A 27,562-nucleotide genomic window follows, 5' to 3' on the forward strand; every position below is an offset into this window, starting at 1 on the left:
TATATCGAACAAGATGAGTATTTTGTTCGATTTCCAAACCACCGAGAAGTAGGTTCTAAAACGAGGCGCAGCCGAGGGTTTTTTTTTTTTTTTTGTACCAACTTTGAAGTATTAGAAAACGGATGAAACGCTGTTTTCAGTGTTTTGATATACCTTCTCAAACTATTAATAATTTTTGTAGAAATTCAAAGGAAAAGTTCGCAAAATTTTTATAATTTAAAGATCACGTTTCACGGTAGCTATTTTGTTTGTTTTTCTTTCTCGTCATTTATTCGCGAGTTTGAGAAGTTACTAAATCAAACACTCAAGATTGTGTTTAATCACGGTTTCCAATACCTCGAATTTCGTTCAGAAAACTTCGCCACCTTTCGTTCTTTCAACTCTTCCCTGATTATCCTGATTTCACGCGCTATCCAGTGTTTGATATATTGGACACTTGACACCAACTCAGGAATCCAGAAAAAAACAATAACATCAAGCAAAATGCAGACACTTAGCAATAAAAGCCTCTCCATAGACCAATAAAACCAAGTTGATCTAAAAATAGGAGGCATTTTCTTAGAAGTCGCATGGATTCTTAGCTTCTCTTACGTTCATGCGCTCTCGGCTTGTTTCCAATACAATTATCTCAAGGTAAACAAAAATTGATCTCGTAGTAAATTCCTGCCAACAGTATCCGAAAGAAGTGTTTCTCTACCGTATCCATTTTTGCCTTTAAATGTTGGAAATTAAATTTCCAAAAACCTTGGTGGTACCGGACGAACAATCGTGCGTTCTGTTGATAATCGTTTCATTCGCTTCCAGGCATGTTACCTAGCAACTGTGCTGATGATAAAGGAGGGCAACTGTTGACCAGTCGATTCCCTGAACTTTTACTTTTCTTGACGCAAAATCGATCTTGTTCCTTTCGACTTTTTAAGAAATTATGCAAATCGTTATTAAGGATAGTCTCGTTCACGGATAGACATGACCATAGCAATAATTTATGTACACGCGAAATATTGTCTATATTTTTAAAATTTTCGTTCCAGTTACTGGCTTCGGGGGTGTAGGGCTACACGTAGGCCATAGCTTTTCCAAAGTTCAATGAGCCCATGTTTTACAAGGTTTGTTACCCGGCTTTTTATAAGTCGGTTTTCTTCCTGCAAAAAGCAACACTTAGAGAATTACATGATAAAAAAAAGCTAGGGTTTCAATTTTCACATTAAATTGTATCACGTCTTGATGAAAGAATTCGATTCAACACTGATCAGTTGTAACTTCATGGACAGAGCTTGTTTGTAAAACTCTCGTCTGCTGTTTAAAATTTTTGTGCCAGTCTAAGCCTTCAATTTACTTCTGTACATGATCTTTATCTTACACTTGACACTTGCAATAGTTTAGTTCACTCGTTGTGCAGTCATAGCGAGCCAATGATTTTTAATTTTGGACTCAACGTGAGCGAAGTGATGCCAACCTCGTTCTCTGGTCTCCTTTCTCATTGCGGAAAATTAAGGGGGTAGTACAGCTGAAAGTTGTTCTTCGAATGGTTTCTTGTTTCTATTTTATCTGTTCTGAGCCAATCCAAAAAAATGCCATCACAACTCCGTAGTTTAGAGGATCTATTCGTGGTTTGGAATGTTTTTAAAGAAACACAAACGAGAGAAAGGTTAAGACAACGAGAAAGAGAGAGAACAAAAGATATCAAGGTCATTAAATAATAAAATTAGAGATTAAAAAGTAGTAATTGGACACCAAATCAGGTGGTTATCAACGTTAAGTGCGCTTGCGTGATAGCGGACTGTCTGATGGTGCATAACATTTCTTTCTTAAGTGGCATACTTGTTAACCCTTTAAGCCCTAACAGTGATCAGCATCAAATTTCTCCTTGTAATTTCAATGCTTTTTTAATCATGAGGTCATGAGAATTACGGATATGATCACCCAAGGTGAATTTTTTGATATTTTAATAACGTTTCCGCAGTACTTTTATAAGAAAAGTACGGGAGAAGTATAGGAGAATTTGTTCTTTGATCAGATTAGGGTTAAAGGGGTCATTGAAAACTTTCCGGCTTCTTAGCAGGTTTCTTTTGCCACGGCATCAAGTTTTAGCGAAAAATAGTAAAGTACAAGGGTAAATCCCTCCTCGCAACCTTGTTCCCAGGGTCCCTTCAGCTCCCTGGGACGGGAAGAGGAGAGACCCTGGGAATGAGGTTGCCCTCCTCCTCTCTCGGAGAGTGCTTAGGAGTGTTTCAATTGGATTGGATCCTACCCCTTCTCATTTTCTCACTCGCTCGCGTTCCTGCCAAAATGATTTGCTTTGCCGATATTAGCGTACAATAGATTATTGGCACTAACCATTTTACTGTTAATAAAGAAGGAATGGATATTATGTAAATATGTTATTTGAAAAATATTTTCTATGCTTCGGTGGAAACTGAATAAATTGTATTGACAAGCAACTCTTTGTCGTCAAGTTACTTTTTGATAAAAGTTGGGAACACTCGGCGGGAAAGGTTGTGGGACCACGTAGACTGCAAAGACAGTCCGCATGGTTACATACGAATTATAACGCGTGGTCTAGGAGTACGACGTCTAGGGCGATTATACTGAATACAACGCGCGTGCGCGTAAGCCTCGCGAGATCCTGCGCTTTTCTGCTGTTTGCGACTTTATCAAAGTGAAAGTTTTGTAGGAACCATGAAATTCATACAATCCGGCCAGTGAATTCTACCAACGAGGTAACAGCACATAATACTGAATGCCACCATGCTTGAGGAAGACTCTCAAGTTCCAGCCTTGTTTGAGTGAAGAGATTGCTGTCTTTGCTGAGAGTATTTGCTTTAGTCTTTAGGTTGATTGTCATGTTCTTCGTTGCCTTTCTCTTTTCCTTTCCTCCTTCCCATAACCTTCTCCCACCAACCAAATCCCCAGAAATGCTGTTCACCGAATTTTGGCGCGTCGTGCTTCTTCAGAAACTCGCCCTTTCTCTTCCTTTCCAAGTCTCGCAGTTCCTTCCTCATGACGTCATTACTCCACGTGATATAACTTGCTTCATCGGCCCAGTCGGATGAGCCCACAGAGAGCGGGGTCAGTGGTAACTCGCGCGGTGCTTCACTGCTTTCTTGTTCGGCGGTCTCGAGCATTTTAAGTCGTCGTTTGTGCTCGCGTTCTCGACGCCGATTTTCCGATTGCAGCCGTTCTTCAAACGAACCTAGGTAAGGAGAGAATGCTTGGCGGCGATGCTTCTGCATTTGATAAAGTTCGCTTTGCATTTCTTTGAGTCGCGAGATGCAGCGCTTGAAAGAGAAAATTTCTTCTTCTCCGGTCAAAATCCCTAACGATCTCAAATCGAGCTGCGTTAGGTCGAGATCATAAGCCAACTCGCCAATCATTTCAATGTGCATTTTGTCTTCATTAAGAGCGTCGTCGCTCGGAATCAACTGAAACAAGTCATCCGGCGAGCTAGCAGCAGTACAGAACATTTTCACTTTGCTCTCGTACGCCGCATCTACAAAACTCAAAAACCGTCTGGCCTCGTTTTTCTCGTACATACTCATCTGAGGTACATCTTCCACAAATACCGTGTGGAAATGATTACATATTGTAATGTAATCAGCAGGCCCGAGTGGAGACCTACACAGCTCATTGAACGTGAATCGGGCGACGCGATTCTCCGAAGCAACAGGCACGACCACCTTCCGACCGTACACCGGAAGAGAGACCGACGATAGCCGAAGACCACTTCCGACTGCTTGACAAAAAGCTTCGTCAAATGCCTTTTCTGTTTCAGCAGTGAGGGGGGTGAAGTAAGTCTCCTTCCCGCGTTTCTGGAAAATTCGGTAATCTTTTCCCGAATCCATGGCCGCCAATTCACAATGCTCCGACAGTAAACCCACAAGTGACGTCACCGAGTCTAGAGCCTCTTCTTCACGTCCAAATGACGAGCTGCCGAGTTCACTGGGAGATCTGGAAACGAGAAAAAAATTCTCAAGCACTGCACAAGCTCGTTACATCGTTAAAGCAAATACCGTAATAATTCTTATGAGTACTTTCCTATTGCTCCCGGTTTTCAAATTAATAAAAATCTGAGACAAGATGAATGTAAGTTTGAGACTTTGAGACAAAGCGTTATGGGACCCAAATGCACTGTAATGGGTGTAATTATTACCTGTTTGATGTTGTAACGATAACCGTTCCACTTTCCAACATTTTACGAAACACACCTTCCAGCAGCCGAGTGGAGCCAAAGTCTGCCAACTGCATCTCATCAAAGCAGAGCAACCAAGCCTCCCCAGCCAGCTCAGAGGCAATGGACTCCACTGGAGTGAAATTGAATGTCTGCTCATCGCTGGGACAGCACAGATTCCAGCGATTCAGTGAGGAATACAACTGGAGCATAAACGAATAAAAGTGGACACGTTTCTTTCTTGTGACAGGGATACTGTCGTAGAAAATGTCCATCAACATGGTTTTACCACTACCCACCCCTCCGTGGAGATAAAGTCCTTGGGGCGCTTGTAAATCTAGTAAAAACAGATAACAAGTTAACACTCATTAATATTATAATCACTTATGGAATTACTGGCAAGATTTTGAAGAGAGAAAGAGGAACGAGTGAGACATCATAGGACAGTCTGTAAAATGACACTCCTCACTGCATGTTAACTTTATTGATTTTGAGAACGTCTTTAGATCAGTCCACAGGGAATTTTATGCTGGCTTAATCATGAACAGTTATCATGGCATACTATCCAACATAATAAAACTGGTGAAGGTACTCTACAACAACACTGAATGCACAGTAGTGGACAGGATGGGAGAGAAACAACAGATTGGTTCAAAGTTAAGATTGGTGTGAAACAGGGCTGTAAGATATCACGCCTTCTATTCGTGCTAGATGTCAACTGGGTGATGAGGAAGACATAAGAGGGTAAAACTGGAATATGATGGAAGTTTGTCATCAAGCTTGAAGATCTTGACTTTGCAGATATTGCACTATTATCACCAACAAAACAGCTTTCAACTAGTTGTAGGCTTGGTCATAGCCAGAAAGGTCACAGAGAAGGTCAATATAGTAAAATACAAACTACTACAACTAAACTCCAACAAAAGTGATCCTATGCAAGTGAGTGGACAGGAAGTTGAAGAAATCAACAATTTATGTTTACCTGAGAGAAACAGTTAAAAAAGAGGGTAGAGGGACATAAGATATCCAAAACAGAATAGCCACTGCAAGACGGGCACTCAACAAACTAGAGAAGGTCTGGGTCACGAGTAATAACAGTAGGAGAACAAGTTTGTACAAGTCATTGGTTAAGGAAGTCTTGTTGTATAAGAGTGAAACTTGGAGGATGAATAAGAGTGATGAACAAAAGGTTTATACCTTCAAAAGCAGGTGCTCAACGTGAATTCTCAAGACATAATGGCAAGACAAAATTTCAAAAAAGGAAGTTTATCTGCCTTATAATATCGCAAATATTCCTCCTGAGGAAAGAACTAGACAATGACTGTAGGCCAGCATTAACATGGAAGAGTATTGAAAGAGAGGATGACCAAAAACAATTTGGGAAAGGAGGATGGATGAAGACCATTGTCAGAATGATGTGGCTTCAGCAGTGGCTGATAGTGATAGGAAGGGGTGTTGACACGTGGCATGAAGGTCTAAGCTATGTGAAGCAGGTGAAAGTGAATCAAAGTGGCCTATTGAACTAATTTTAGGGAGCTCTTTACAGCCTCAATTATTATTTTTTTTTTTATGGATCCCAACAACTTGGTTTAAATGAAAATTGGTTTAAGGGGGCAATTCACCTAAACGCCATTTTTCTGCCACTTGACATGGCTTTAATGGCAATTTCTCATTCACGTTTCAAGCAGTCCAAAAACCCTATCATTATCCCGTGAATCTGTGTTGTGGGGTATTTTGTGAATTTTTGGGTGATTTTTGGATAGATTTGGGAGGAGTAGTTTTTTTTAGAAGGATTGGTTAAATTAAGAGAAATAAGAAATATTGAAGATTTAGTGAAGTTTTAAAATTAGAATTTGTATTTAATAATTAATAGACGGATACCAAGTTAGTCCACTAGCAACCCGGGGTGCTCTTGCGTGGGTATCAACTGTCTGTTGGTGTTCCAAAAATCATTTCCTTTCTTCTATCCCTTCTTAAAACCTCTTTAAATTTCATTCAAATTTAGGTAAATTGCCCCCTTAAATTAAAATTACCTTTATAAGGTCTAAAAGGATGGCAGGGCAAAAAACTTTTTTTTTATTCCACTTGTCCATTGGACGAGTAACATTCAGATTCTGGTTGTCCGAAAGTTAAATTCACTAGTCCGAAATAATTGTTAAAGTGAATAACAAAATATCATAAAAAACGTAGAAATTGTATACCGGTAATCTGTTTTGTACCAAATCTCGAGTATTTATTTTAACAGTTATTTCAATTTATGCTGTTCATTGCACTTTTTAATACAATACCATTTCATACAGACACATCGGAGATCACTCACGTTCTTTATAGATGACTTGAGAAAATGCAGCACATCTATGAGGCATTAAAACTGCGATATCTAAGATGACTCCTTTGACTCCTCATTGATTTTACGGCTTATTCGCTGTAGCGGCGCCTGCTCTGGCTTTTCTTCGTTTTTAGCTTATTGAAAACATAAGTAACGAGAATGGCTCTTCTCGTGACTCACAAGAGAATCACGGCGAAAACCAGTGGCGGACGATCCATTGATGCTGACATAAGGCCAGCTCGCTTTATCGGCTACTGTTATGCAGAACATTTCATTCTTCCGCGTCAAATTTAATCCAGGGAAATTCTTTTTTCCATGTTGGTTGGAATTTTCGAATTTGACTTTCTTCATATTTTTTCACTTTCTCACTCTTAGGATGTTCCTCTTTGCTGGAGTCAGGTTTTCTTTTACTACTGATTTTCCATAGGTCAAGCAGATTAGCCGACATCTTGTACACTGACAGTGAAAACGTAGCATGTGATCTGATTTTATTTTACGCGTTTTTAGGTGGGTCATGTGACATTTTCAAAGCATCAGCGCCTTTTATATGGCAGAATGGCTTGTAGCGTTTCACGTCGTTTAAATATTTCACTATTAAAATGACAGCAAAGACTTTAAAAGGCTTTATTACTTCTTTAATGATCACAAAACTTGCCACAACGGTAATCGCCTCGTTCAAGTGTTAATGAAGCCTTGTCTTAAATGAGGTAGTCATTTCCACATATGGTATGTGGATCCCAGTCTTCATCGAAACAACAGAACCAGATATTCTTGGAAAACAGAAGCGAAAATGGGTAAGTTGCCGTGAAAAGAAACCAAACTTTGCGAACCTCAGGATAGTTTAGAAAGTCCAAAATACTTGGGAACTCAGACCTCAATACAAAAGAACATCTTTTTTTCAGGCAAACTCTACTCATCCCGTAGGACAAGTGCTTTTGGAAATCCTTTTGTCCGTGATACGAGAGTACTCGTCTTGGACGGGCGGACGAGTGGAAGTTTTTGGCCCTGGATGGTGAACTAGTTTTTAAAAGGTTTGTACTAAGGGTTGACAGCAACACTGAGTAAAGCAGCCAGTATGAAAGTTTGAAGTGAATTGAAGCTTGATATTGATCTCTTCTTCCCAAGCCTCAGAGGAGAAATGGACGGGAAAGATAAGAGACCCTAGAAAAAGTTCTTGTTGATAACTGGAAATTTGGCTGTTTATCTTTATGCAGGACAACAACAACAACAACAATAAAATTTATTTACAAATTCAGATGATTAAAATTTAGGAATAAAAATTCAGGACTAAAAAACCAACTTTTTCTTGCTGCATGGCATAAATTGCTCACAAAATTATGTACCTATACCTTAAATAAGGTGGACCAAAGTAGCATTTCTCCAAACAGACAACTAAGGGAGGGAGGGGGGGCAGACAAGTGAAAGAGTGAACAAAGTTAAGAGTCACAAAAATGTACTTAGAATTCATTTACGGGACTTTCCGGGATCTTGACAAAATAATGAATAAATAAACAATCGAATAAAACTTACTGGACTGTAGTCGAGGATCATAATTCTTTAGTCGTTCGTACACGCCTTGCAGTTTATAAACCACTTGAAGCTGACAATCATCTGGCTTCAGCACTTCCTTTTGTAAATAAGAATCGTACAGTCGTAAAGGTCCTTCGCGAGAGCTTATTCCATTGCTATAGCATGCTTTCCTCAGCGCGCAGACAGTTTGAAAATTACGGTGAAAACTGCAGCGGAGAAAACGCTTAGACGATTGAGCGAGTATGGCCGAGAACATTGAACCCTTTCGACAGAGCAATCCTCTAGCAACCGTAAAATATTTGTTGAAGTTTGAGCATGCCAATAGATTGAATTTTCTCGTAAGGGTAAAAACGCTACAGTGCCCAAAAGGTTAAATTTTTAAAAGCGGAGATTCGCTGTATCTGTTACCGCTGTATCCGCCATGTTTGAAGTTATGTAACCACGTCCCAGAATGCAGTAGGACAGATGATGTCACGTGGAAATAAAGTTCCTCCCTTCAGCCCCAATATCAACATGTATATTCTCCTCACTGTCCCCAGTATATTTCTCATGTTACTAGTTGGGAGAATCAGTCTAAAAATCAAAGCATTTTATTAGTGATTATTTTCTTTATGAAGCAACAACATTGTAAGGGGAAATTATATGTTGGTCACCACTGGGGCTAAGAGGGTTATAATTTGCCTGTATTAAACTTTTTATGCAGACTTTAAATCAGTTTTGCAAAAAAATGATGTAAATTCCGAATCAAGGAAAATGAAAACGAGCTTGCAAAAAAAAAGCTTCGCTTCTCATAGAACAATGGTTCATTTTGCTGAATAATTTGTTGTTCACAAGGCTTTTCGCATGTAAATCACCTGAGCAATTTGGATTAAATTAGCAGTTTTGTTGGTGTAATGTCACCCAACAACAACAACAAAAAAAATGTCACCCAACACTTTCGCAAATGTGGGAAAGTTTAGTTGATTTCTTTTCTTTTTGTATCGGGCAAAGATGTTGTTAATCTTTTATCCCCTAAATTAGGTCAAAGAAATAATTCTCCTATCGCATCTCCATACTTTAATTTCTTATAAAAGTAGTGGGGAGAAATTATTAAAATACCAAGAAAATTCACCTTAAGTGATCATATCTTTAATTCTCATGACCTCAGGGGTTGAATAAGCATCAATATTAAAAGGAGAAATTTGATGCCGATCACTGTTAAGGCTTAAATTTAATAAAGAGTTAACAAATATTGAAAATAAATGTTGTAGGATTAAGAGGTCATCTTTCAGAAAACAAGTAGCAACTCGTAAATTCTCTTCAGTAAAATTTTCCGCAACTTAAAAAGTCATTTGAAGAATCCAAAAAATTCAAATAATTTATTGTATTGGCATACACAACTATCCCTTGTAAGGTTTCCAGAAATGATCTTGGAAAAAAAGAAAATGGCATTTGAAGTACTTTTCTCAAGATGTCTGGTTTGGGTATCTCTGAACAATGACTGCTGCCTCAATCAAGCTGTTCATTTTCAGGATGATATGCGAAAGCAGCTGCGAAAGCTGGCAGTATTGGAGGAAGCTGCTTACCGCCCAAAATTGGGAAGGTGTATAACTTAAGGGAATCATGACTTGAAGGTTTTGCTAGTTCGGTTGAATGATGTGCCCTTGCTATGGCAACAGGTTGGATTTAATTTTAAGCCTAGAAATTTGCCGAAAAATTTACCCTTACATTTTGATTTGCTTTCAACAATGTAAAAATAGGTTTGCTCGTTTATACCATTTTAACAAAATTTAAAACAGATAATTTTTTCCATTATCCTCTAGGTTAAATTGAAATTTGATCAAGCATTTCCCTACCGTTATTTCTCTAATTCTATCTGGTAGTTCCTGATATATTGGTGCATTTCACTTACAGTCTCAAGTTTTCTGGTAAAAAATCTGGGATTAATTCAGAAACCAGAACATTTCTTTACATGCTGAAATAAACAAGTTTTAACAGACTATACATCAGACCAAGTAATTTTAGAGGAAAATTCCACTATGCTCACCATCAAAAGTTCTCTCCACCGTAGAAATTCCTTCATAAGAAAGGAATGAAAAGTCGGAAATGGGAAGAAAAACGAAAATGGAGAAAAAGTGGTGTGGGTGAGGACAGGAAGAGCCTCCTTTCTCTCTTCCCACCGTCCCCTACACTCCTCGTTTCACTCTCCCCAGCCCCTTATTATGTCTGCTCGCCCCCGCCCTCTTCATCCCTTATTTGTTTCTGCTTGAGAGCGAAAGGGGCTTCTGCAGAGAAGAGAGTATCAGAAGCAGAATGAAGGTACTGCTGGGTTTGTTTTACTCAAGCTGCAAGAGCACGCTGCCATGAGTCAGAACAGACACAAACTGCACCATTTTCATCAACTTAATTCTTAAAAACAAAATTCTGAAATTTCTTCAATGATTTTCACTTTTATTCATCGCCACAATATAACTGATAAAAAAACATACTTCTCCAATTTCTCTGATTCCCTAAAACTGGGCGCAAATATTAATTGAACTAAGTTAGCCCTGGGACATTCCAGATAATTTTTAAGTTACAGATGGCCCAAGCTTATCAATATAAAATAATTATCTCCTGAAAATTCCCTTTTTAAGAACAGCATGTTCAGAGGTTCCAATGTCCACTGTTATAGTGTAATAACTTTAAAATAGAGACTTTTATAGACTTCATCATGTGCTTGGGCCATCCATAACACAGCACATATTAAATAAATACTGGTAAATAAATGTGCTGCATCATCTTAGAGTACAATCACTTACTCGTAAACTAATAATTTTACTCTTTTCACTTATGATTAGGCCTTTTGGTAGAGTACTCGGAGGCTCTATTCCAATCCCTTTAGTCTCTTTTCCAAACACTGTTTTTCTTTGAAAATAGAGCTATTTTATTTCCATGCCAACTGAAAACAAAAAACGCTGTTGTGAGAAATAAAAAAAAAACAGTTCACTTGAGCAGATCAGGTCTGAGACAGCTGAAAATAAGGTTTAAAAAATTATTGAAACCGCCTGAAAAAAAAAAACTTGCAAAAATTGCTATCTTAAGCTACTCCTGATTTTATTTCTAGAGGTGGAATCAAAAGTCCAATAGCTGAGAACAGTATATAGTCATTTTGCATATCCTTTCTCTTCCTCCAACCTTGTTCCCAGTTATCCCAACCGAAACCATAGATGGTCTCTGTCATAACTATAGGGATATTAATAATACAATACAAGGGAACATTTTATCTGTTGTCAACCTAATTGACAACAAATCCCAATCAGGAATAGCCTCCCTTGCAGATGTTCTTTTGGCTCGTCATGCAATCTTCCGTCTGCAAGGGAGGCTAAAGCAGGAAATAATTCCTGAAAAAAATCCAACATGAATCTATTAGCATTATTTCCATCTTTCCTGGTGGCTGAAATATTTTTTGGTTAACTGCACCTTTTGCCTGTACTGTGATTGTCCACCACATGAAATGCTTTATTTTGGTTTGCAATAGACTTCAAGAGCTGGAAGGAGTGGACTGCTTGTGGGACCGTTTAGAATGTTTTAAACGTTTAGAACAGAGACATTATTAGAAGGATTTGTATGGAGTCATTGGAGCACAAAAGCCCCAATATCTCACTCCCAAATTGCAGTAAGATGCTGATTTTTGGCAAGTAGGCATTTTTCATCTTGGTCTTTGCGAACATCTTAACAAATTACAATATCAAAAATTTAAATATTTGCGACATCACACTTTTAGTATTCTATCAACAAACAAGACTTTTGACAGCCAATTAGCTAATTTTAACAGCCAATACACCTCTATACATTTGTACAGACCTGTGAGTACTTACAGAAATGTGCAGTTCTAGAAAAATATTAATATCCACACTCCCCCTACAGAGAGCTTTTTGTTTTGCACCTCCCCTTCCCTCCCCACTAAGGAAATTCCAGTTAAGCTTCATACTTTGCTTCTAAAATTTTGACTTTAAAGACCCCCCCTTCCCCCTAGGAATTTACAATGACCTTCCACGGGGTGGGTATGGATATTTTCTGGAACTGCACAGTGAGTGCTGGGTGTATGTCCTCTCAAGCCTTCCAAACACAAATGCACTTCTTTCTGCTCCTTCTACAATTAAGGTCACGTTTGGATACAAGTCTCAACTTTTCAGTCTTAACCATTTGCAAACTTTTAAACAACAAATCCAAACTTCAATATTGCAATGTTCTCCTCAATAATTTGCACATGTGAACACTAATATGACTGAACAGACAGAGAAATTACAAGATCTCAGATTTGTCTCTGGCAGTGAACTGGTTTATATTTTTGTTGATCAAAGTCTTCATTCCAATTTGTTCTGATTTAAGGATAAAATAGAATTTTGAAATTTGATCAACCTTGCACGCCGCATCTTCTCAGTATAGTAAAATGTTGTCTATACATGTACATACAATGCTCAAAATTTGCAAGGTATGAGCAACTGATTTTCATCATCCTCATAAGCTTTGATGTCTACTAATATTGCAATCCAGGACCAATACGTCTTGTACCCTGGGTGCCAGAGGCTTTTCATGCGCAGTTTCCGGTTTAGAGTCACCTGCCAATTTTGCTGTCACAAGTTACACAATGAATTAATTTATTTAGTAATTTAAACGTTGAGGGACCAAGTGCAGGAAAGGCAAAAGTAGTGATCTGACCTTGACAATACAAATTGCTTATAATATTGCTCAAAGGCCTGTAAGCTGATTTTTTGGCTTAAAGATTAGACATCATGTAAGAATAGATATAAATTATTTCTTTGCCTTGAAGTCGCTTGTAATTATTTCTTTTCCTAAAAACTTGAAATTCAAACACAACAACAAAAGGAAGCAAAGTATTTCAACATTTTGAGATATGAACTTTTTGTAAGTTACTTTGATAAATTTGTTTTATGTAGTGTAGCTTTTTTTTTTCCAAATGTCTTGTGCAAATCTCTTTGCTATTCTCCACTCCTAGCCTGCAAACACGTACACGTATGTATTTCTGGCTGTCGCTTCTCTCTCAAGCAGCAGCTGGAAATACGTTTGTGTTCGGAAGCTACTCCACTCCAGAAACTGTGAAAACACTGGTACAAGTAAAGGATTGTGGGATTAATTGGGTAGATGGATGGATGTTGCACCGCCTGATAAGTACATTTTTCAGCATTTTCTTGGGGGTACTGTAGCTCTTATTAAATAGTTTCCACCTAAAAAAGTATTTCCTATACAACTGGCTGCCAAGAAATGCACTTATTCATTGGCACAATGTCCATCCCTCTACCCCAACAATCCCATAACCCCTCACTTGTCCCAGTCTCGCTGTAGTTTCTGGTGAAATAATTATTAGTGCATCATGTTTGATGCGCTGGTGCAAATTTTATGCACCGAATATACATTTTTATTTGCAATAACCCTGCAATGTTGAACTCGAAAATAACACGCTACAATAGGCTATTTCCGAGTTGCTGTGAACCTCATTTTGAAAGCGAGGTTTGGCCTGTTTACATGTAGCAAGCATTTCCGACGGGTTTTTGACCATGCAGATATTGGGGCAAGAGAGAAAGGATCACACAGCGGAAAATAAAACGCACAAAATCCCACAGAAACTTTTCATATGAAAATTAGTTTTGTTTGCATATGAATAGAAACTAATTTTCATAATATAGACTTTGCACAGCCTCGCTTTCATTATGAGGTTCAAAGCAACTCGGAAATGACCTATTGTAGTGTACAGGGAAGTCTAGCCAACGTCAGCAGGAAGCATAACATACAGCTGCAACTGCAGAATGTTGTTTTCAGCAATGAACAATGCCAAACTCCTTGTGTTGTTACACTCCTTTGACAATTCATGAATCCATACTCCTGAAGAAAAGGCATTCTTACTGATGCACAGCTTTCTGTCTGATGGATTTGTACTGAATTTGTCCCAACGAAGACATTCTAAAGGAGGCATTATACGAATCCAAGATTCCAGTTTTTCTAGTTGAGTGTCCATTGCCATTGTATTTTTCTTTGTGTGGCTTGTTTTCAAAGAGAGCACCTCGGTTCTGGTTCTCATCCTTGTTCCTCTTCACCCAGTGCCCATAGATACGGAATGCACAGCCATCAATCATTTTACGAAGTGGTTTCACGCCATATGGCTCACGTAAAATTGAATCAAATGTCACAGGTTGAAGTTTGTTCTTTGCAAACTTGGAGAATTCCTGCACTGCTATAATGGCAATTACAGTTCCCTAACAGAATAAACAACAATCAAACAGTCAATTAAAAGTTTCAATTTTTAAGTGGTGCTTATGACAAATCTCCTTGTTAACAAAGATGACCTATGCTATACCACCAACAAAGATTATTACCGGTATACGGAACATTACCTTAAATTTCCATCTTGCAGAAAATCGTTCATTTCGTGCTTGCTGCAAATAAACAATACACAACAAAATGAATGAGAGACATTAAGGACAAGTGATTCAAGGTCATACCATCCTGAATTGAACAAATGATACTCCAGTTTTTGAGATAAGTCAGCTAAAAGATTCCATTCGTTAAACATTGATTGTACTTTCCATAAAAAGCAGGTTTGATCAACATCTGTGTTAAAATATGATTTCTCAACAATTTTGATAACTCTAGTCTTACTACAATAAATTGGAGAACTTAAAGGTGCACCAGAACAGAATCTCCACCTGTCTTCTCACCAACCATCTGCCTGAAAATGTATTGGTACTGTAATGAGAAATAAGCTACTGAAGACAAACCTGGGCTCCTTTGAACCAGGGATGATCCAGAGCCTGTTCTGCAGTTAATCTCAATTTAGGATGAACAATAAGGAGCTTGGATATCTAGGGAGAAACAAAAATACCAAACTTATAATTTACCATCTTTCTTAATCCTTGCAGTATACCTGACACTTGTCACATATGGACATAGTAAATGAACTAGCTCCCCAATTGTTTCTCAGTGACTCACTGGTTAATGCATCCAACTGGTGTATAGAAAGTTGAACGTTTTATTCCATCTAATAATAAGGTCAGCAGACCCACCATGACAAGGAGGTGAACAGTGGAGAAATATTATAGGCTTGCAGCTGACTAGAGGTCTTGGTCTGAGGTCCAACAGCAAACAGAAGGAAGAGTTTGATGATAGACAGCAAAGCAAGAAAGGAGGAGACAAGGTTGTGTGATACCCACAAGATATTTAAACTCACCAGATCCTTAGCTGATGCAGAAATGTCATCCCACTCAGGACTGTGGAAGTGATATCTCCCTTCCATTATTGATCTCAGCATCACAACCTGTCGCCGATGCCAAAAAGGAGGACAACCTACCAGCCTGAGGTGAAATCAAATATGTCGCTTTTAGTGCCGACTAAGTGTGCAAAAACTGGAAAGCTATTAGGTTACTTAAAGCAATGCTTATGTGTGACAGGTTCAGTTTCATTTTCAGGGTTGGTGCACTGAATTAAACAAGTCCTAAGTTATTGTCACCAAGAATAAAATACAGTAAAACACCTGTAGAATGACAAAGCTTTCGATTACAGACTTTTCATAGAAGAACAACATAAAAGAGTTGATAATTGAATAACACAGTAGTCTTGGCACATGGAGCATCACCCAGTTTCAGTTTATAAGTAAGAGAGGTTTTCAATTGAGTATTGTAAAACCAAATCAAAGTAATAATAATGTTATTTTTACTAAAAACTAAGAACTAAAAAAATTACTTACAAGGTGTACATTATCACTCCACATGCCCACCTTCAAGAAGTCAAAACATAACACAGAATCAGTGCACTTGTAAGTAAAATATCAAATTAGTTAATGTACGACTAACAGGCCAGTTAAGCAAACCAAAGAAGTCGCTACTTTATTTTTCATTTTTGGTTGAGAAGTTTTAACCAAGTTCCAATATATATGTGATCAGCAAATATTATACATGTAATCATATGAAAGGAAGGCACATAGCAATTCAGTGATTGAATAATGCAGAATGGCAGTCTGGTTTTTGTTTGACCGATGGCAATCATTCAGGTTTGTATTGACAGAAATCACTGGCAATTGTTAACAGTCATGGAAACCAGACTTTGGAGTGCCAGAATACAGAGTTAAAAAATCTTGCTGACAGTATTTCCACTTTGAAAAATAACAGTAGAGCCAATCAGCACCACATGAAAGCAACACAATGTCTTTCATTTTGAATAGTGACATTTCAGAATTTTGACAAACATGTTCATATGTTGTAGGTTAAAATGAATCCAGGTTAAAATGATTTCAACCTAGGTTGATTTGTATTTTCCTTTGTTAAGGTTGGGTAATTTACATCTGAAACAAAGGAAAATACAAATCAACCTAGGTTGAAATCATTTTAACCTGGGATTCATTTCAACCTACAACACATACCCTTACTAGAAAACAGAATCTAGGAGCTACAAAGTATGCTCCAAGACTCTACATATTATTGTTATGGGTTTCACTTACTCAAATTAAATCTAGGCTGTTAGGAAGACTCATCTACCGATTTTACAGTAAATGCCAACGACTAAAGACAATTTCCTTACATGTCAACTTGCTTGCCATAACCTGGAGCATCAGTAAACATGGAGCACTGAAGCACTTCTGGAGATAAATAGCCTGGTGTCCCACATAGTTCTAATAGGAAAAAATTGCATTGAACAAGCCAGAAGTGAGTCTTTTTAAATGTTGGTTGGATGTACATGAATTACTTTTTGTAAGTATGGCCATTTAGTGGAGAAAAAATTGACTACTTTGGTTTAAAACACTGCATGTTATGTACATGGTTAGAACAGTAGTTAGGAGGCAAGTATCCAGAACTTTCATATAAAACAAAGTACACTGTAAAAGAGAGATTCAAAGAGATGTAATTTTATGGTGGATATGCTACCAATTAAAACACAAATTTGATGCTTTTTGGATGCTACATGTGTAATTTGGTTTCAATTCAGAACCATCATCAGCTTCTGCAGAGGAGTGGGAAGGGGGCTGGAACTGTATTTGGAATTTTAGGGTGAGTACAATGTAGACAAAGTTAGGCTAGCATGTTTTAATCTAGAGATTTAATCTAGAGACAGTGCTTATTTCTGGTTCCTAGCTGTCACTGGATAGGATGTTGCTAATGGGAGTTATTCAAGTATTCTCCTAACAGTTTATCAGTACCTACATGTTAAAGCTCTGTATTGACTTTGTTTTCCTTTTTGAGGTTCTAGCCACCACAACAGGATTTGTGTGTCAAATATTAAAAAATGAATTATTACTTAACCATACCTCTTAAAGTTTCCCCCTCTTTCAGTTTAACTGCAAACCCAAAATCTGATATTTTTACTGTATAGTTCTCGTCAAGAAGGATGTTTTCAGGCTGAAGAGAGAGCATGACAAGAGAATATTGTTAACATTAACTGTTGGCCAAGAAAACAAGGGAGGGATGATACCCTCAAGGTGACTGTTTATGGAAAGGAAGGTATTCATTCAGAGCATTCAAAACTTTATTCAGAAATTAATAAGAAATTAGAAAATATTTCTTAGTGATCATGTTCACCTACATGTATTAGGATACCATAAGGTCACCAACATGTAACAGTGAGAAAATGTAGCGATGAACAGTCTGGATACTATAGCAGTATATTCTATGTAGAACAACAGAGCAGACTACACTTGTAAGCAATGGTACTCTGTGGCAATAAGTGCATCATGTTTCAGTTTTACAAAAAAAACCAAAAAAAAAAACCATCTCACACCCCACATCTCAAACTATTTCTGTTTCTATCAAGATAGCTGACCCCATGACCCCGTGCCATATAACCACAGTGGCTTTTGGCCTCCAATTGTAGCTCTAAATTATGTGCTACATGTTGATAATAATAAAGAATGGATGGAGTACTGTACAAAAGTAATGACAGCAAATTTGGATGAAATTGGTCCTTTGTTCTACTTAGGAATTTTCATGCAAACATCACCAAATTTTTTATCAAACTTGCAACAGTTCAACATCATTTTGGTGAAAATATACAAGGCCATTAAATTTTGAAAAGTAAATTGTACATGTAAATTAAAATTATAAACATAGGGTTGTAAAGGACCACTGATACCATATATTTATTTAGTATATTTCTTTACCTTTAAATCTCTGTGCACAATGTCACTATCATGCATAAACTTCACAGCTCCAAATACTTCCTGCATGATTCGCCTAAAATTACAAAAACTATTCATGTTTGTTGACACTATGCAGCATAATAATCAGTTTCATACAAAGAAGACCAAACTACATGCCTTTAGCTGCCTAGATTTATGCTTCTCAAACTCATTAATAGTAATGCTCACCAAGGAAAAAACAAAGGAAATCACTACCATGAAGGTGGGTTGGGTGTGATCTTAATCAACAGAAAATTTGGTGAACTTTTACTTTGAATTTCTCCAAGAATAAGCAATAGTTTGAGCAACTATATCAAACACCCTTGAAAGAGTGTTAGATCTGATTCCAAACACCTCAAAGATGGCAAAAAAAGCTTGGTTTGAAAATTGGAAGAAAAATACACTCTGTGAGGCCAAAAATGGTTTTTATGAACCAGTCACCCTTATTTTGGGCTTTCAGGTACATGGTTGATTCACATTGGTCACAAATTCCATAGTCAAAACCTCCAGGGTGGGGAAGAGATAGCTTGTCAAAATTAATGGCCCACTGTACAGGATAAAACACTTGACCTTACAGGCACATTACTACAAGATACTATACATCAAATACTACACGTAATAACATAGGTTACGAGCATCTTCCATTCTCACCTTGTTTTCTTCTCTGACAATGTCACTTGGTCTGTTAGATGATCAAACAGTTCACCCTTCTCAGCTCTGTAAAATAATTTATAAAATAATAGACAATCTGTGATGTACTGGTACATGCAAACTGTACAGTAGCAGTAGTTATTTGGTAATAAACATTTATTTCTAAAGGGCTTACAATGTATAAGTTCCTTAGTATTATCATGACAGCATGTGGCCACATACTTGTGTAATTCTACCAAGGCCATATGACTTTTTTTGGCCCTCAAAGAGGGATTTTTTAAATGGTTTTGACAGAAAAAATGATCAAGTCACTGTAATAATTATTATTATTACAGTCACTTGCGATCACCTGATATCTGCTTGGTTTTCTCCCAGATTTATAATTAATTCTAGTATTTGTACTGCAACATACTTGAAAGACCAAGTAATACGGGCAACAATTTCTTGCAACTTGTCATGCAGAGATTTTGTATTGAAACTTGCGATTGTCCGTTACCATTATTACCACCTCTGCGCACAAAAAACTTGTTGCACACAAAGAAAAGTTGCCAATATCACTTGGCCTCAATCTGATAAGATTGTACAGTAATTGTGACAGTTGAGCATGAACACATTTTCTACAGTCTGACAAAAACTGCTTTAAATTAGAAATGAAAATCGCCAAAAACGTTTATAGGTATCAGTCTACAAAACAAACTATACTTACAATTCAAATACAAGGAAGAAAAAGACTTCAGACTCAAAAACATCCACCAACCCAACTGTAAAGAAAAGAGACATCATGTACATTTAAATATCACAAAGAACATTAAGATATTGGCATTTAAAAATAACAGACACTGTATTGATAGCTGAGTTTAATCATTTATCTTACGACTGAGTCACATTAGATGTTTCACAGTTGCTTACTTATGTTCTCATGTCCTTGTAAGGCAAGCAGAATAAGTACTTCCTCTCTGGTGGTTGCCTCAATATCCACACCTCCTGCATCACTGAGCTTGTCAATTATTTTTACAGCAAAAGGTTTTCCTGTTATTTTGTGGTAACATCTCCTTACCACACTGGAAATCCCTCTGAAAAAAATAATCAGGCATTAATGAAAGTCTGCATCATTCATGTGCCTATGACATCTACCTTTAATATAAATTTTATCAGTTGTATCCCTCTTAACATTTTTTACGTATATATGTGTTTTAGTTAAAATTTATTCTTGGTTTAAATTTTATCATCCTATTGTTCTTGGGTATTGAAACAATGGAAGATGAAATTTAAACCAAGGATAAAACTGAACCACAACATATGCACCATATGAATGTTGTAAGAGGTAAACATTGGGTCTCATTTCCTAGTAAGAGAATCTAGTTAGAAGTTCGTGTGACTGTCACACAAGCAGCAAAGAATCAAATGTAAGTAGATAAATCACTGCATGGAGCCTCTACTAATTTCACATTCTGAGAGGGCGGAACTTGAAGGTAAGAAGGTTGAGTGCCACCCCTTGGTTAAGTAGACATTAGACAATATTATTATTTTAAGTATCTCAAGCTGCTGCTATATTTATTAATTATAGTCACTCCAAGGAAGACAACTTCAATTTTTATGTTCCTCAAAAGATCAATCAAGTGGTAAAAACACCCTTAAAAGCTGCAGCATGACCTAAATCTGGACCAAACACATGCATAAAAGGACAGAATTCTTTTAAAAAATGGTTCATTAGCTAGATTCATTAATGACCATCTGCTAAAGCTATGTGGAAGAACAATAAGCCTTCTTCTTGTTTGCCAAAGATAAACAAAACGTTCCACAGCCAGGTTCCACAGTAGGGTAGAGACTTAATTTATCACCATAGTTACATGCTAAACTTAAAAGAATTCTCCAAAATACTGTATATATCTGTTCACTAGAGCTTTTGTTTGATTGTCTTATTTTCTTTGTAGTCATAACAAAATAAGTTTGCTTATGGACAAGAAACAAGTTTTACAAGACACCAGGAAATAAATCACTTCTGAATCAACGTTTCTCTGTCTTAGGTCAAAAGAAGTAATAGTGTGAGCCTTCCGTTCTTCTGCGCAGCTACAGCTAAATGCAATGAGCTAGGACATCATTTCAAGGGGAGTTTTCAAACTGTTGGTACACATACAATAATTATGAAAACTGATGTTTCAGCCCATTAAGTACTGACATATGATCAGTTTGGAGGACAAAGTGACATGTTATACTTGAACTAGATCCACAATAGAAAATGTTTAATTACTGTGTATTTATTTATTTATTTATACGAAGAAGTCTTTAAGAAAAGCATAAGTTTGACTATAAAACATTGTGATAAAACATTTCTTAAAATCATTCTAAGATTAGAAAATTGCTAAAAAAAATGACGACGTTTCAACTTTAGCTACACATCATTAAGTAAGTTTCAGTCCACAAATACCAAAAGGAACAATAGCTGATTAAAAAAGCTGTAATGTAAGAAAAATTAAACAAAAAGTTTGGCACGTATGGAGTCCGTCTGGATTTGGGCTTAAGATTCTTGATGAACAGCATTTCAAAGACTAAACAATCAAATTTGCCCTGGCACTTTCTTAAAACTCTAAATTTGCTTTCTTTCAAAAGGTTGTTGTTACCGTGAGCTTCTCAGAAATGTCTACCGATTGCTGAATTTTTATGGTCAGCAATGCGTTGATGAAGGTGTCGGGCTGTGTACCCAACATAATCTGCATCGCACAGATCACATGAAAAATGGTAAACAACACCCTGCTTATTCACAATTGATGGCTTGATTTCTTTAGATTTAAGACCTTGCCCCAATTTCTTGCTCACGAAAACTAGCTGCAATGTAAGCCCAATCTTATGGCTAAGATCGCATAACTGCTTCCAAACCGCATTAGCGGCCACTTGATCTTTCAATGGAAGACTAATTCTTACAGTAACTGTGCTACTATCAGCAGTGGACACTTGGTCAAGTTTTCAGCTACATAACAAACAATACATTTTTAACCTCCCATAAGCGGACACCTCTCTTAAGCAGACACTTTTTCTGGTCCCAAGGATGTCCGCTTATGCAAAGTTTGAGACTGTGTATCTCAAATGGCAACGACAACGCTGCATGTACTTGAACTGGAAAAAATGTTGGATGCGATTCAAAATGGCAGACAAATAGTTACAGTGGGTTTGTGGGTAGAAATTTGCCTCCTTGTTGGGACCTTTTGAACACTTCTACAAACACCACGCAACAACAGCCAACAATGTCAGGCCAAACAATGTTGGCAGTTGTTGCGAGCGTTTCCACAGGCTTTAACTGTTAGGAATCTGAATACCATGCAGTGAACACACCTCATGGATCTGAAATTTGCTCAGTATGCGATGAATCAGGGAACATTTGCAAGTCCAAAAAACATTTTCTTATAGCGTAAACGTTGTCTTGGAATCTGAGCCACGTGAATAAAACTGTGTGCATAAAATGTCAAATGGTAGAAGTATTATATTGTATTATTTGATAATAATTTATACTTATGTAACAACCCTATGGACCTAGTGTAATCCTGTTTGTCAAATTTTTGAGGCAAACGTTGACAAATTCTTCAAGTCCGCACGTTTCGCGCATGCACGTTGCACGACACAACGTGTTTTAGGAATGTCTTCTACAAGATCCACAACCTTTCTTATTTCGTATGACCGAATGTCTGTTAGTAGTATCGAGGAAGTTAAGACTTCATAGCTTACGAAGTGCCCACGACTGAAAATGATAAAACTTCAAAAAGGCGAGGTTCGAGTAAAATCTTCCTGCATAAATTTGCAGTGTTCTAGTAGCTACGGAATCGAAAATAAACATGTAAGCTTACGTACGCTTACATCCATTCTACTCAAATCGTGGCACTCCGCTCGCCAAACTTTCGAATATTTGTTCAACACCAAGCCCCAAACAAAAGCCCGTTAGCATCTTAAGCTCTTCGTAGAAATTTTTCATCTTATAACGTAAACAAACAATGCCAACTTACGCGCCCAATTTATCCTTAACGTCGTACTTGTCGGAAAATCCGCCGGTAGCTTCGCTTCCTAAAGGTCCATCTTCTAAGTCAAACTCTGTCATTTCACGAACGCCAAGTCCAAGCGCTTGGTATTTCGACGCTCAAACATATTTAACAATTCATTCCCGAGGCAGTCATCTCAAAGAGATGCAAAACACAAGTGAAATGCATTGCAGAATACCGAGTTGTAATCCACCGCCAGATTGCGAATCAAATTATGCAGCGGGCTGATCAGCGGTATTTTTGTGAGCGCCATGCAGCCGACGACGACCCGACGACTGCATGACGTAATGTTCTTTTATTCTTTCTCAGCTAGTTCATTTACTTCTTTGGAAACTCGCAAAAGCAGTTCTGGGTTACGGAGCCTGGCGATTGAAGACTTCAAAATAAAACGCTAAAATTTACTGATTAGATCCGCTAGTAACCGGCACCTTTGCTGTCAGTCCGTTTCCCGTTACGCAAGTTTTCAGTCGAAGCGTTCACCTTGATCGACCGTGAGGGTAATCAGATTTAAGTCTGATCAACGCAGCCGTAATATGGTCACGGGATTGCCAGGGTCACGCTACTCGCAAAAACTATTCAGTTCAATGATCGCTTCGTCCCAAAACTACATCGACATTTGTTGAGTATTTTCCTAGATTAATTGCGCTCGAGTCACGGGCTCCTGCTATAGAATGTCTTAGGCCTTACACGTTTCTAGCCTGCAGAACAGGGCCGCAGAACAGGCGTAATTTTTTTTCGTTTTCTGGCAAGCGAGGCGCGAGCGGAACTGAAGCACGAGTCACGCACGACGGGAGGGGCGCCCCTTCCTTTCGTGTGTGACTCGCGCTCCACGCTCGCCTCGCGCTTGCCTCCGCTCGCCTGAAAAACGCAAAAAAAAAAAGAAAGACAAACAAATCACGCTGTTCTGCAGGCTTACACTTTTCAAGGTACTCTTTGTGTTGTTGGTAATTTATATTAGCCATGGCAAGATAAATGGTTTATAATCTCTAGGTTCGTCAGTGTCTTCTTCGTGATATTCACAGGAAGATCTTTAACGAAAATCGCGTAGTCTACGCCAGTATTCGCCTACATTTTTCACCCGGTCTGTTATTACACAATTAAAGTCGCATACAGGAAACTACGTCAAATACGGTGCCTTGAAAAAGATGGGCGTGTTTCGCTCCCACGTGAGCAACGATGGGGGCAAAATGTTTTTGTTTTGTTTTTTTAAGTGTGCAAGATAATTTGGCAAATGAGAATATAGTAGTTGTTTTCCTTTGAAATCGTGACGGTCTCCATAATAAAATATTGATTCTATATACAAAAGTGATATTAAATGGGCCTTGTAATTACGAAACAAACTGAATGCACCCGGCTTGAATAAACAATATTGATAATGATAACAACAAATAACTGCATCTTCAAGTTTTAAACCGTGCTTTTTTCAGTTATCCTGTCTAATGTACTTACAAACATATACATGTCAAACTAAGATAAAGTTATAAGTCTTGAACTAAGGCGTGACTTTGCCTCGATCTTAGTGGAGCAACAACGTGAACAGACCGTGAGCTTTTTTATGCATGATGTACTACCAACGATTCTCGCTTTCGCGGGTACTTAATTTCCGCGGCAAAAATACTGGACCGTTATTAAGTAAAACCTCATTTTTGGGATTTCAGGGAAAATAAGCACTTAAAACCAGGCAAGGCTTTTGAATTTTGCAGACTTTAAAAATTGCTTTTGTTCATTTAGTTATTTCAGATTTATTACTTTTTTTAATTTCTACCCTTTAACGCGAAAATGACTAAAACGAATAACAGTAAGATATATGAGTTATGCAGTAATGTTTCCGGTAAATAAACTTTTAAAATATATTGATCTTCTGAATGATGACGATAATGACGATCGGCAAAACAAATGCCCCACGCAAGTAATTTTCGTCACCACTGACCTCATTTTCCTCTTCGTCATTATGGTGAGTGGGCGCGGACAAAAACATTGCTAATAGTCAGGTCCTTAATTACGATTTTGATGCTCCACTTGCCTATTGTTTGATTGTTTGTTGATTTGCTCGGTTTAAAAAATATAGGCTTATTCTGTTAATACGTTAAGACAGTCACAAAGTCAGCAAAATTTGAACTAAAAAGATCATAGCCTAGCCACCTAATGACTGTGTTGTCTGTAGCGTTTTTCACACCATAGATACAAAGAGGGCGACGGAGCTCAGCCTTATCAGTCAGGACCGGCTGTAGCCACATATTCGCTATTTATCTTTGATTTTATTAAGATCAATGGGATCATCAAAGCGATTTTTACGTTTTTTGGTCAAAACTGTGCTGAAATGAAAACGCACTATCTTTCAGTCGTACACAAAATGCTTTCAGACACCAAGACGAATATCAAGTGATTTTCTCAAGCGGAGAACAATCCACAATCCGGTTTTTAACAACACAATTTCGATCATTTTCTCCACGACGCCATGGGGAAGCTAAGAACTTGAAAAAATTGGCCAATTTTTGCAAGTTACAATCCACTCGTACCCCCGCTGTCGGTGACCAAAGAAACCAAGATAATCACGTTCTCTTGAATACACTTAATTATTGTTTTAGGAAACAAGTAAAGTAATTAAAAAACGCAGAACTGGCCGTTATTTTTGTTTATCTTTTGATGCCAATGCGTCTTTTAGCTTTTCAAAGTTATACTAAAACTGATAGCAAGCGTCAGTAGCGACTCAAAAATTCAAACTTATTTCAAGTTAAGAACTAGTGTTTAATAATGAGGTAGAACACAATGACAAAGTCCGCTATAGTTTTTGGACCTCTCCGAGCGACCGTTCATCTTAGCAACCATCTTTCTGAAGACAATATTAAGAATCGTTACTCTAGTAGTCGTGCCCTGCGAGCAGTTGTCTCTCCACCGGACGCTATGCTACAAAGCGTAGCGTAGCTACAAAGCGTAGCGTCCAGTGGAGAAACCACTCCTCGCAGCACATAGTCTGAATCGTGAGTGGTCCAATATCAGTATCCTGAACTGATCATTTTCTCTTTCCGGTTTTCAGTTTTTCCTTTCTGCTAGGGTTGTTGCCGGCTTTTAAGAGGTTTAGCTGTATTTGGAGAAAGAGTTTATTGCAGGCAAATCTGGTCAATTTGAAAATCTCAGAATTTAACGTTAAGGTGGAGAATTGCATAAGAATTGCATAAGAGCCAGCACAACTTGCCACGCTTGATTTTCCACAGTTAAATCTTTAATTAGCTGATGCGGCTCTGACCTTAGTGTCTGTAGATGAAACTCTAAGTTATGTATGATCATTCAAATGCAGTGAAAGTTTTTGAGCGGTGCTCTATATATCTAGTACGGTAACAAAAAATTCAATTTGTGCCTAGTTTGAATTTGGTTCTTTTGAAAGAATGACTGAGAATTAAATGCCCTTAATTTTTTCTACCAACCCTTCAGATATTGATGACACTAGCTAGTAAAAATATTCATCTCCGAAAATACAACAGATTGAATCCACTTACTCGCCCAATTTCTCTTCGTCTTCCTGTTCAAAGTACTTGTCAGCGAAATCGCCAGTCCCTTTATCTCTTACAGACCAAAACTCTTTAATTTTCTGGCGCAAGAGACCATTCATCTCACTCCTGAAGGAACTCGGTGGCATGTTAACTCTGGAGTGGTCTCAAGATCTGTAGAGTCATTTACATCATGAGACGCGGATGAATAGGCAAAACAAACATTGAATGAAATATTCATAACTATGATAATTTTAACACAATGACGTGAACGTGGACTTTGCCTTTGCAATCACGACACCTATTGTAAGATACTTAATATTCTGCCCTCCAAAAAAGTTAAAAAAAAAAAACAAAACAAAGAAAAAACACAATTAAAGAGTCATTAAGGTGGCCCGCGTCTATTTATTAGAGTGGAGGGCCCCTTTATTTAAATCAAATTTTCGGCGTGTTTAATCCTTGACCGATTTCTGCGAGTAACTCACAGAAATCGGTCAAGGCAGTGAGTTCTGTTATGTTAGAAAAGGATTTTTTACATTAAACAAAGCTTTAATATCTGGGGCAAAAGAAATAAGCTCGTACGAACAATACTAGAAAACCCCGTTTTTCAAGGAAGCACAATCGCGAAAGTAGATTTTCTTGCTGCTGAATTTTGCCTTTAAAATGTTACGTTTATGCGTTTTTCTGAAGCGTTTCAGGGGGCCTTAATTAATTTTGAGATCGCAGTTATCATTGATAGTACTTAAAACTTTGCAGAGAACTAAAAAAATCGGACACTCCCAAATAAATGACGAGACATTTGAGGTACGTCATTTCAGAGTACATTTTGAGGTAATAAATTAATTTTCGTTTCATTGGAGAGAAAAGTAACGATTTGCTTACCGTATTTTTTAAAGCGGGCGGCACACCTATCGATTTTGTACGCCGATCGCGGCAAATTTGATCGCAAGCGATTTCGCCACTGGTTGATGCAGACACAGCTGCCGATTTTTTTCGCCGATCGCAACGATGTGGCAGTTCAACCTTGTTCTCGGGCTCCATCGAGGAGCGTTTTGAAAAGTTATGTGATAAAATCGCCCAACCTGATAAGATGACTTTACTAGCGATTCGCAGCGATGAGCGTAGAAAATCGTGGAAACGGGCACACTTGGCGAATTTAATCGCCGATATATGACATGCCAGATATCGGCGATTTTATAAAATTAATAACAACGGGCTCATGGA

At 37.8% G+C, this 27,562-nt stretch overlaps 2 protein-coding genes and 1 long non-coding RNA gene across 4 annotated transcripts in view; 1 reads left to right on the forward strand and 2 right to left on the reverse strand.

The window, feature by feature from the left end:
- The window catches only part of LOC146476548 (uncharacterized), a 96,227-nt gene extending 93,786 nt beyond the window's left edge, over window positions 1–2,441 (forward strand). The window contains exon 2 of the long non-coding RNA XR_014865599.1: window positions 280–2,441. This is a non-coding gene — a long non-coding RNA (uncharacterized LOC146476548). The remainder of the gene's footprint in view (window positions 1–279) is intronic.
- LOC146476558 (AFG1-like ATPase) lies at window positions 262–8,468 on the reverse strand. The gene is made up of 3 exons (XM_085114418.1): window positions 8,028–8,468; window positions 4,151–4,505; window positions 262–3,948 (listed from the first exon to the last, which is right to left on the reverse strand). Exons 1-3 carry the CDS (start codon window positions 8,281–8,283, stop codon window positions 2,823–2,825), a joined length of 1,737 nt encoding a protein of 578 aa, XP_084970544.1. The 5' UTR covers window positions 8,284–8,468; the 3' UTR covers window positions 262–2,822.
- Window positions 8,469–10,436: 1,968 nt separating this feature from the next.
- On the reverse strand, window positions 10,437–26,526 carry LOC146476559 (phosphorylase b kinase gamma catalytic chain, skeletal muscle/heart isoform-like). 2 transcript variants are annotated; one of them, XM_085114430.1, is made up of 12 exons: window positions 26,348–26,526; window positions 19,732–19,895; window positions 19,529–19,583; window positions 18,823–18,888; window positions 18,154–18,226; window positions 17,305–17,395; window positions 16,581–16,671; window positions 15,751–15,780; window positions 15,235–15,358; window positions 14,786–14,869; window positions 14,402–14,443; window positions 10,437–14,263 (listed from the first exon to the last, which is right to left on the reverse strand). In XM_085114430.1, the coding sequence occupies exons 1-12, from the start codon at window positions 26,485–26,487 to the stop codon at window positions 13,910–13,912; spliced, it is 1,314 nt and encodes a 437-aa protein (XP_084970556.1). In that variant the 5' UTR covers window positions 26,488–26,526; the 3' UTR covers window positions 10,437–13,909. The 2 variants fall into 2 exon arrangements, with proteins under 2 accessions (XP_084970556.1, XP_084970557.1); XM_085114431.1 differs by lacking the exon at window positions 26,348–26,526 and adding an exon at window positions 22,818–23,065.
- Between the last annotated feature and the right edge of the window lie 1,036 nt (window positions 26,527–27,562).

This window comes from Pavona decussata, unplaced genomic scaffold, assembly GCF_977016875.1.
Source record: "Pavona decussata unplaced genomic scaffold, jaPavDecu1.1 SCAFFOLD_76, whole genome shotgun sequence".
NCBI classification, from domain to species: Eukaryota; Metazoa; Cnidaria; class Anthozoa; order Scleractinia; family Agariciidae; genus Pavona; species Pavona decussata.